Raw genomic sequence first — 11,451 nt, 5'->3', positions numbered from 1 at the left:
CTTTGTTCCCTGTTACCTTTTTATCTATCTGTAATGGCCTCTTAGTTTATGAAAATTTTCAAACAGTCTTAACTGCATATTTTCTGTTCCACTGGTGACTTGTATATGGAACTGCAGTTTAAGAATCTTACTGCAATGCTTGGTATCATAGTCTGTTCTTGGAGCAATGATTGTTATGGCTGAACATTCTCCTCCCACCAAATATTTAAAAAAAAAAAAATGTCCAAGGTGTTGCATGTTTGGCCCAACTACATAGGGAAAATTAAATTAATTTCATATTTAAGCATTATTTCTTGTAGATTTGAGTCCACTTCAGCACTGGTCACGACTTGCATCATCCGTGACAAATGAATAATGTGACACCTTGGGCCTAATTCTGTGCGTGCCACTTGCAGTCTGCTTCAGAGGCGGCACTGGACATTTTTAAGTGGCACTCGGTGGAGGCAGGTCAATATTTGGTCATCTTAGACTGCTGTGCTCGTTCAAGCTTTTAAACTCGTGCTGATGAGTGAAGTGCAAAAGCATGCTTTTATCAGCAAAGATAATCTTGTTTGAATTTGAGGCCAGTAGGCAGTATCCAACGCCTTACTGCATTTTATTGCTCACAGTGCAGTTTCTAGATCTCTAGTTAAATTCTTTGTAAGATAACATCTGTTTTATACTGGAAGGTTTGGGAGAGGGGGTGTACACCAAAACACAAGCCCCAGATTTATCTTTGCAAATGTGAGCAAGTTAGCATGAAATATTCAATCCTCATTCTAACTTACTTAAATAGTGAACAGTATTTTCCATTTTTTCCCCAGACTTTAATTTATAAAAACATATATTAATTGAATTCAAAAGGATTTCAGTTACTTCTATGTCCTTTGTGATAGTGCGACAGCAGTTTCTGGAGATGTGGCATGTTTGTTTATTTCTGTCTGCTGAGTCTAGGGTATTCTTTTCAAACCTGTCTGTTTGCAGTAGGGTAGGCTGGCTGTCCCGGGTGGCATTTCACCCAGCTATGGCTTAGAGTTGCTTTGCTGTACAACCATTATTTTTCAGGTCATTCTGCATTAACAGATGTTAATATCTTTACAGCCAATGAACTTCTGTTGTCTCCCAGCCAATGAGGCAAATGGGATGTATCACTGACCAGGCTTGATTTTCTGATTTTTTTTTTTTTTTTTTTAAAGCAGGTGCCTTTAAACTGAAGTATTTATTGAGAATGTTCACGTAGTGCTCCATATTTGCATATAACTGTTCAAAAATGACCATTATTTATTTTAGAAATAACAGTTTGTACTGCTTTACCCTTTCACTAATATGTAATCATTTAACGTCTAGTCTAATATTTTATGTTCAGAATGGAAAAGAACCTCCTCCTTTCAGAGACCCAGGCACTGCGAAATCAGTGTCAAACCACAGTTGCTGAGAAAGACAGACAGATTGCAGAACTACAGAAGCTGCACCAAGACACGAGTGTGAAGAAATCAGTCTCTGCTGGCAGCGCTTACCCAGCCAAGGTAAATGAATGAAATGTAGCAGGAGACACGAATCAGTTTATTGTGTTAAATTTGCAGCCTGCTTTCCAGATGAGAACTGCAAAGCACAGGAAAGTGAAGTATGGAAGGCTGATGAGTGCATTACCTGTGTGATGGTTTTGCCTTGGGTCAAATCAGCAAGTTACAACTATTGCAAGCAAAGGAGCTGCAGTTATTAAAACCACTTTTTAATGGGGTCTGCTATTCTGACCAACTTCTTTTAAATGAAGAAAAATGACGAGTTTTTCATATGTTGATAAGATAACAGAGAACAGATGAAAGAACCTCACTGGTGTGGTGTATTTTAGTGGTTAAAAACATGGAATGCACCTTCATAAAGAAATGAAATTACTGTGAAGCAAAAGATGAAGGTCATGAACCAATAATGGTTACAGATTCTTAGTCAGACTAACAGTTTGCTGTGGTTACATTGTAAGGTAATGGTATTTGCTTCTTGCTGAGTTGCTCTTGTTAGTGGATTCCTTACTTAATCCTGTAAATTACTGTTTTAGGTTAGCTAAATCCAGAATATAATATGAAGAATTTAATGCAAAAAAAATGATTCAGATGTGGTTCAACAGCAGGCTTGGTGCTGATAAATAGAGACACATACTGGACAGTAGAAAAAGAATTGGTGCACTTTACAGGTTTCTCAGTTAATTTTTTCAAATCAAGAGGAGGGATAGGATCACCAGCCAGACAGCCCGTACTACAACTATGTTATACCTATTTCTTTTTCTCTCAGTAGATAATATCAAGTCTCCCCCAGTTTGGGAATTATTACACTAAGTACAGAAGCATCATAATTTTTTGAGACATGAACCTTCTTTTAAAATCAGGTTTTAGAATTGGCTAGCTGATGGCAGTATTACTGGGGGAACAGATAGACAACCAATGACTTGCATACATCTTATTTTTAGAAAACCATTCTAAATCAAGTAAGTTCTTTTGATGTGGAAGAAATGGTAGGAGAAGTGGCACAGAAAACAATTCTTGAGTGTGAATAATATGCAGTGCACTTCACCTTAGCTTCAGTACAGAAGTATTGCGCTGCAATACCAAAAGAGGTTTCAGAGGAGGGAGGTGGAAAGCATGATATAGAAAAACTTTTAAGAAGAAGATTGAGAAAAGGTTGGGATTGTTCACATGAAGAAAGAAACAAATGAGAGTAAAAAAACCCCAATCTGATAGTACTGTGGGATGTAGGTGAAATGATAATCTATACTCTTATGTCTTGTAAATCCAGAATAGGGGACATAATGACAAATAGAAAACTAATAAAAGGATGTGCTCTTCCAGATAACATGGACAGTTTTTTAGTCATGTTACAGCTACAATATGTTTTCAGGTACACGGTTTTTAAGAGGATCGAAAAAACCTTGGTAGTTTATATAGACAACAACAGTTTTCAGAATTTGTATATGTGATACTAACAAATTTCAAAGGTCTAATAAAATTCATTCGTCAGAGCCTAAATCAATCTCTTATTACTGCAGATTAGCATAGGACCAAACTGGAGGGAGAAGGGAGAGATGTGCCTAATAGAAATGTTCTTACCCTTCTCCTGAAGCAGCTGGAGTTGGCTTCTGCCAGGAACAAAATACTAGATTTATAAAGCTAGCAGCTGAGACCTAGTCTGGCAATTGCTGTCTACGTTTGTAGGCTATCATTAAAGGTTCAAGGAAAGTGTTATCTTAGAATAATAGTCTTATATGGCTTTTCTGTGCCAAAGGAAGTAAACTGTATTCCTTGGAATTTCATTAAACACAACATTTTAGTTGGTTGTTTATCTCACATGCTGTACATTTTCTATGATTAATACCACGAATAAAAGCTATTAAATGGTAATGTCATTTGATTATGGAATATTTTAGGTGGTAGAAGTCTTTATTTCATAATTTAATAGAAAAATAGATTCCATAAAACATTAGGGGTGGCACACTTCCCTCTCTTGTTGGAGATTAACATCAAAATATTGACCTGCCAGAGATGAAGGTGGCCAAAGTTGTGAATTGGTGATAAAGTTGGGTTGTTTGGTTGGTTTTTTTTTTTTCCTAAAATGGACTTTCAGCCAGTGATAAAGTTGGATTGTTTGGTTGGGTTTTTTTTTTCCAAAATGGACTTTCAGCTTTAAAATAGCTCTTGCTTTACAGGTAACAAATGCCATACATGATTAGTTTCTAAATAATTTTTGAAAGGTGTTTCATATTGACCAGGCTTTTAATATTTTTTCCTTTTTGTGTATGTGTGCTTCAAACTTATTTGCAAATTAAAAATTAAGTTGGATTGCCTTTTCATGGTAATATTTTTTTAATTGATGTACTTAAGTAGAAAACACTGAGGTTTTTTTTTTAAATATAAAATCTCTTGCGAATGTGGTATTAACTTATGAGAAGTAAATGATCTTGTGAAAAGGAAATTATTGTGTAGCCCATATATATATATAGTGTTGGAGTAGTGTATTATTTGGAAAACTCCTATACCATTTACCCTGAATATACTAATACTTTTTAAGGTTTTAGAGACTGTCTCTCTTGCTGGAAGTGCAGACATGCTAGAGGAAATCAAACATGTCTTAGCTGAGAAGAATCAGCTTCAAAATGAATTGCAGTGCTGTCTTCAGGAGATGCACCAGAAGGATCTGCATTTTCAGCAGATTAATTCGAAGGTAACTTAAAACAACAGCTGTGACCCTAAATAGCTCATGGGACCTGCTAAGAAATACTGCTAAATTGGTGCCATCTTGTATAATTGAAAGGTAGAGTGCAATTCTGTGAACAACTCTCTTGGCTCAGATGAGAAATTACAAGCTAAATGTCAGTATTATCTTTCTGACGGGCTTTCCTGACTCGTTATTTGACAGAGGGAGGTTTATTTGAGTCTGTGTTCTGAAGAGATTGATGGGGCACTGCTGAACTTCTACTCAAAGTAAAATGTTTCATTATAGACAGAAACAGATGTCTGTCTTAGCTGGAACAAGGTTTTAGCTATCTCATACCAAATTTTAAATACCTCAGAAATATTCCTTACAATTTCTGGGTGAATCCTTTTGTGGCTGTTTGGGCGGCATGTGTGTGTTCAGTCAGTGTTCTTGGGAACTCCCTTAATGCTAGGTCTCTTTGCCTGGCTTGGTGTTGGAAGCAAATCAGGTTTATGTTACCTTTCATCTGTCATCGTGTCTCTTTTCACTCCTTCACCCAAACATTTTGTAAACCTAATAACCATTTTAACCAGACTTTGAGATTTCTATGCTTCTATCGAGTTCCTACAAGTGAAGATGAGTGTTTGGTAACGGGTGGAGACCCAAATTACGGTCTGTTTTTGAAAAGCTGAAAACTCAACTGCTGAGCATTCCTGGACTGCCTGATAAACATATTTATACTTTCAAGCTAATTTGGCTACGTGCCTTGGTCCTGAAGTAGCAACTACATATACTGTCTTTTCCCAGGTTGTGATGATACAGCAAACACGGGAAGGAAGGCATTGGGTGTTTAAAACCCTGAGTTTCTGGTTTGGGCATATTGATGACAGGGGAAATCAATACTCAGATTTCGTTGTTTCTGCAGCTTGAAAAACAACCAGTTAAATCTTGCCAAACTGTGGCTTTGCCAAAGGGTTGATCCAGTTTTGAAACTAGTACTCAGTTGTTTTCAACAGCAGGTCTCAAATTTGTAGTATGTTTCCTAGATAAAAATTCCTAATATTTATTTATTTAAATGTTAATTTCTTTCAGGTTGTGCAGTCAGCAGAAGAGAATGCTGTCTTGTCTGCCCAGTTGAAGACTCTCTCACAGACTCTGAGGGATAACCAGCTTTGTTACACTGACTTGCAAAATCGTTATTTAAGACTGGAGAGGGAATATCAGGCAAGACAAGTGACATCTTTCCAAGGCACTGTTCAGGTAAACAAATATATGGAAATGTTTTTAGGGTTTTTTTTCTGTGCTTATTGCTTTTCAGGTTTTCATGGTAAAAAAAAATATATATATATACTTTTTTTTGTACTGATTCAGTACTTTTGCTAGCCCATGATGTGCTGAAGATAACTGTCTGTACTGTTGTAAAGATATCCTTACTTGACTTTTCATTTAAGGAAGCTGTTTTATATGTGTTTCCTTTGTTTTGAAGTATCATCTTTTTTGAATTGGTCTACAGCTGGCAGAGATAATTGGTCACTAATCACTGGATCAGCAAAGTTGAGTGGTAGTATCACATCAGTCATGAATCATTTTGCAAAGTTTGAGCAGTATTTTCAGAAGTGAGATCTATATCCCCAGTTCAGCATGTCAGTACCCTTTGCCAACCCCTCATACGCATCTGTAAGCTTATTCCTTTGTGATCTCTTAATTTTAAAAAGTTTTTTGGTACTGCCTTGGTTATTCATTAACAATAAATTAATACAATACCCTAAAAATCATATAGATACATATATGAAACAACCCTTACTCTTCTATAAGCAGAAATAAACAAGAAGAACTGTAAACTAAAAAAGAAATCAATACCTGCTTTACTTACGAAACTGTGGCCACTGGTATATTATTATGTGGATATGTAGAGGCATTTCTTTCACTTCAGCCATTGTTCAGTGTTTGCTGTGTTATGCAGTGTGTATGTATCCTTCCAGTCCTGCAGCAGTATTCTTCATCAACTTTTCTGTTAGAAAACAAGTTTGGGAAATCAAAAGATTAAATGGCACAAAGAGTGGTTTGTTCCACTGCCTCATGGTGCTTATGGCTTCTTTAATTGAAATAAAGATTTTTAGCAACCGGAAAAATGGTGACTGGCTTTTTTTTTCCCCCTTTAATATTTTCTAGGGTGAAACTAGAGCAGAAGTTCCTCCTGGGGCACCACAGGAAAGATCGGCCGTTATTGTTGAAATAGACAATAAGGAGCTAAATGAACTCAGAAGAAGGTCAGGACTGAGAGCATGTATTAGCAATATTGTTTTAGTGACAGATGTGTTGTAGGTGTCAAAAGTAATGCTTTTCTATCCCTTTAAGGCATTTTGGGGGAAAAGGGAAAGAAATGGATTTACAGTGGATTAAATGAATCTTAGTTGTATTCTTGAATTGTTATTACCTGTTAATATTTGTGGCTTGTTTGTGTGAAGATATGTGCTTATTGGTGTCTTTGTTTCAGTATCTAACCTAAAGCATCTCATAATTAAGTGTTTTCACAAAAAAGAACATTCCTTAATAGAACAAGAAATGAATAGTTTAAGCACATAAAATACTGATTTTGGATTTCATTTTGCGATAGGCTTGCAGAGACGGAGCAGCAGTATGACTCAGTGCAGCAGGCGCTCTCACAGCTGACAGAAACACTGTCAGAAGAGAAGAGGAGACGAGAAGCTGCAGAAGAGGCTCTTGGACTCTCTGAGGAGCAAAGTAACAGGTAAAATACTTCTGTCTGTAAGATATGTGGGTTTTCTTTTCCTTTTGAAAGAAAAGTGTCTGTAAACCTATTTCTCTTCTTACACTTTTGAAGTATGTGGCAGTTAGATCGCTGCATTCTAAACCCTTACGTGGGTATGGAATAACCTGTGTGTTCAGAGGGCCAAAGCCATCTTTCACGTCTGCTTCCCCTTGGACAATCCATGGTGGGATTTTCATTTACACTATGCCTGGAGTAAATGCAAATTGTACCACAGAACTGGAAAATGGAGTGTCAGGATTTTTTTGTTTGCCTTTTATTTTTAGTGAGATTAATGATAGGTTTTCCTGTGGGTGTTGGATTTCTGAGGAAATGATAGAACAAATGGAACAAACAAATAATAGAACATGTTTGTTAGTCCACAGTACCTGAAGCAATGAAAATACACATGTAACTGTGTTAAAAAGCTAGGCCTAACTTTGGGGAGCAAGAAAATGGTATGGACTTTGGGGTTTATTTTCTTTATTTAATTCCTTAATTTAAGGCTTTAGTACAGCCACTGTTCAGATTTAAATGTCATCGTCCCTCTGCCTACATAAAGTGTTCATCACTGCCATTATCTGAAAATCACTATTCCATCACCTAGTGTTGATGGGAGTTATACTGAATAAATGAAACACCTTGAGAGTAGACTGTAAAGACCTTACGACATAAACTAAGTCCTACTGCTTTTTGTGGGACCTTCCCGCTAATGTAAGTATACAACATAATGTTTCTTATGTGAATTCAGTACTTTTAAAGAGCAGATAACTCAGTACTCCATTATCTCCTTTTAATTTTTCTCTAGATTTGAAATAAGCAGTTACAGGTCTGTACCTAGCGAATACACTGTTCAGATGGAAACTGAGGAAGAAAAGGAGGCCTTAATCATCAATCCTAGTGAACACGTTGTGGTGCGAAAGGTAAGTACATGAAAGCTTTTAAAACCCCGGAATGACAAGCTACTGGAAAAGTGGCATGCATGTTGTATATTGCTAGTTGCAGAGTGAAGATGGCTCATTATCTCCTTCGTGCTACTCCTTTTTTTTTCCTGTCTTCCCTCTGCTAATGCCTTCTTCCAGCTGTCATTCATTCTTGGGGTGTGAATTTCCCTTCTGAGTGACTGAGAGTCGTTGATTTTGGGTCATCCTCTTTATACGTAAACACTGGCATGAAGGGGTCACTTGTCCAATCTTCCTAGTCTCTGAAAAGAAACACTTTTACTGTGTTAAGTGTCATGGAGATGGGAGGGCTGTAGAGGCGTCCATTCAAAGTAACAAGCTACTGCTGAAACCACATTTTGCTGAAAATATGACCTTAATTTCTTTCTGTTTGGGTTGTGGACGGTGAGTCAAATACAGGCAGCTGGGTAAACCATGCCACAGAACATACGGCACATGTCCAAATCAAAATGTGTGGAATTGTATTTATATTACACATGTGGCCATTAAATAAAATGTGTATGCATATCATAGAATCACGGGATGGTTTGGGTTGGAAGGGACCTTAAAGACCATCCAGTTCCAACCCCCCTGCCATGGGCAGGGACACCTTCCACTAGACCAGGTTGCTCCCAGCCTCATCCAGCCTGGCCTTGGACACTTCCAGGGATGGGGCATCCACAGCTTCTCTGGGCAACCTGTCCCAGTGCCTCCCCACCCTCTCCAGGAAGAACTTCTTCCTGATATCTAATCTAAACTTCCCCACTTTCAATTTAACCCCGTTCCCCCTTGTCCTGTCACTACAGGCCCTTGTAAAAAGTCCCCCCCAGCTTCCTTGTAGCCCCTTCAGGCACTGGAAGGGGCTATAAGGTCTCCCCGGAGCCTTCTCTTCTCCAGGCTGAACAAGCCCAACTCTCGCAGCCTGTCCCCAGAGCAGAGGGGCTCCCGCCCTCAGAGCATCTCCGTGGCCCATATAACTGTGCATTTCATCTCTAGTATGCATATAATGCACAAATATCTTCTATCCAGTCGTCTCCCCTTTTATTACTGCTGTTTTCTTTGGCCTTTAAATCATTTATGGTCACAGCCTCTGCTGTGGCATGCATTGCTGCATCAGAGGTGTAAGGTTTATAGTGTCTCAGTGGAGCATCTTTTGTCTGTATTCATGGTTAGTTATTTGACATTTTTGTTTCTTAACCAGATGAAAGGAGGAGCCCTTTCCTTCAGAAGATGGCTTCGAGGGCGAAGTCTTTACTGTTCTAAACTGCTGATCTCCAGAGCAAAATCCCGCTATTTATTCCTCACATACCTGGTTACACTACATCTTGTTGTTTTCCTGTGCCTCACTGGTGTTCTCTGAATACGCTGCATTTTCTGCATCAATTATTTCCCTATAGGTAATGGTGTGCCAGTTCAAAATAATAGACTTTTCACATGCTGCTGTAAAGTTGTGCACTGGATACAGCTGTATATATTCTTGTGACACTACATGATTCTTAGGCTTCTGAAAAGAAATTTGTGTATATCACAGTTGCTCCAAAGTTGACTTGAATTGCCCTTTAACAGTGGAATATTATATTTGCTAAGGAGAAAATATTCCCCTCTGCCCTATAAAGAAACTGCTGCATACGAGTTATTTAATATTGTTTGTGAGTACGTAATGGTTGATTACTACTGAATGGGTTGTAAATGATATCTTTTCTATATAAATTTTATTTTAAGAGTTAAACTATAAATTTTAAAGGAATATTCATGGCTATTACTGTTTACTGGCTTCTTGATTATACCAAGAAGTTTTATAGAGTGCAATAAAGGAAGAACTACTGGATTTTTGATTTTTTTTTTTTCCCCTTTGGGCTGAAAATAAAGGATTTAAGGTTTTTCTTTGGCCGTACGTTTTGTAATGGTTTTCACAAGGTGCACAGATATATGGTAATGAGGTAAGCTGATGGTTAAAGATGCAGAATTAGGATGACATGAAGGAATGTTTTCAACTTCCTATGTTCCTTTACTACTGTTTAAAGGTGCAATTTCTCTAGCTTTTCTGATTGGGTTTTGTTTGTTTGTTTTTTGAGGTTGATTTAAACTCACCTGCCTTTCTTGTCTTGGTGGGTTTAGTTAGTGCATATCTTTGGGGCAACATGTTACTCAGCTGGTCAACATGTGAAATTCAAGCTTATAAAGACAGAACCTTACATATTTTACATCCTTGGGCTTCAAGATGCAAATGAATAAAGGGTGCATTTTCAACTCAGACTCTATAAGAAGTAGATGATTTGCATTCAGTTTCCATATTTTCTGGCAGCCCAGAAAGCCAACCGTATCCTGGGCTGGATCAGGAGAAGTGTGGCCAGCAGGGCGAGGGAGGGGATTCTGCCCCTCTGCTCTGCTCTGGTGAGACCCCACCTGCAGTGCTGCATCCAGCTGTGGAGCCCTCAGCATCAGAAGGATATAGACCGGTTGGAGCGAGTCCCGAGGAGGCCACGGAGATGCTCCGAGGGCTGGAGCCCCTCTGCTCTGGGGACAGGCTGAGAGAGTTGGGTTTGTTCAGCCTGGAGAAGAGAAGGCTCCGGGGAGACCTTATAGCACCTTCCAGTGCCTGAAGGGGCTACAAGGAAGCTGGGGGGGGCTTTTTACAAGGGCCTGTAGTGACAGGACAAGGGGGAACGGGTTTAAATTGAAAGTGGGGAAGTTTAGATTAGATATCAGGAAGAAGTTCTTCCTGGAGAGGGTGGTGAGGCACTGGGACAGGTTGCCCAGAGAAGCTGTGGATGGCCCATCCCTGGAAGTGTCCAAGGCCAGGCTGGATGAGGCTTGGAGCAACCTGGTCTAGTGGCAGGTGTCCCTGCCCATGGCAGGGAGGTTGGAACTGGGTGATCTTTAAGGTCCCTTCCAACCCAAACCGTCCCGTGATTCTATGATTCCGTAGACACGTAATAGTGTAATGGGATCCATGTTTTGTTACGATGTTCTTTGAGACTGTAAAACTATTTACTGATTCAAAAAATAACTTACTTGTGAAGACTCTGGCCACTGGAAGCTGGAAGGCTGTTTTTAGACCCTGTATTGTTTGGTGTTTGTTCTCACTGCATTTACGCTCACGTCCGTATAAAATGGAGACACCATCAAAACGGGCCAAGTCTGAAGGAGTGGACATTAAGTCACAAAAAGGAGCAGCCATTTGTTTTCCTCTTCGCTAGACTAAAATCCTAAAAATCTTGTGGGCGAAGAAAAAACTTCACGAGTATAGAAATGGGGGGGATTTCATCAGTTTGTCTGAAGGGCAGACATAAGCTTGACTTTGAACAGATGTGAGGGAAGTGATCTGTCTGCTTAAGGTCCAAGGATTCTGGTGTGTGAGGCCTGCTGCGCGGTCGCGTGACAGGTGGGAGGGGTTGGTTGGCATTTGTGTTTGCGGAGTTAACATTTACCTACTTGTACCTGATACTCTGCATCCGTCATGTTTGTCCTGCGGAATGGGAAATTCTGCCGATGGTAATTCCACTGCAGATAAATTCTATCAACTTTCTTCTTTTGTTGGTTCTTTAGTATTCTTAGTGTCGTGGTTTAACTCCG

The 11,451-nt window shown here is 39.0% G+C and overlaps 1 protein-coding gene across 1 annotated transcript; it reads left to right on the top strand.

Annotated features, from left to right (window-relative positions):
• Positions 1–1,345: 1,345 nt before the first annotated feature.
• On the top strand, positions 1,346–9,187 carry LOC104517027 (golgin subfamily B member 1-like; the record flags this gene model as incomplete). Its single annotated transcript, XM_010161568.1, has 7 exons — positions 1,346–1,505; positions 4,039–4,191; positions 5,257–5,424; positions 6,337–6,434; positions 6,782–6,916; positions 7,743–7,861; positions 9,084–9,187. Coding segments are annotated over 7 exons (937 nt in total), but the record flags the coding sequence as incomplete, so codon positions are not given.
• Positions 9,188–11,451: the final 2,264 nt, after the last annotated feature.

This window comes from Eurypyga helias, unplaced genomic scaffold (genome assembly GCF_000690775.1).
Source record: "Eurypyga helias isolate BGI_N326 unplaced genomic scaffold, ASM69077v1 Scaffold16811, whole genome shotgun sequence".
In the NCBI taxonomy this organism is placed as follows: Eukaryota; Metazoa; Chordata; class Aves; order Eurypygiformes; family Eurypygidae; genus Eurypyga; species Eurypyga helias.
The sequence above is the reverse complement of the archived record's forward strand: the minus strand, read 5'-3'. Positions and strand labels throughout refer to the sequence as shown.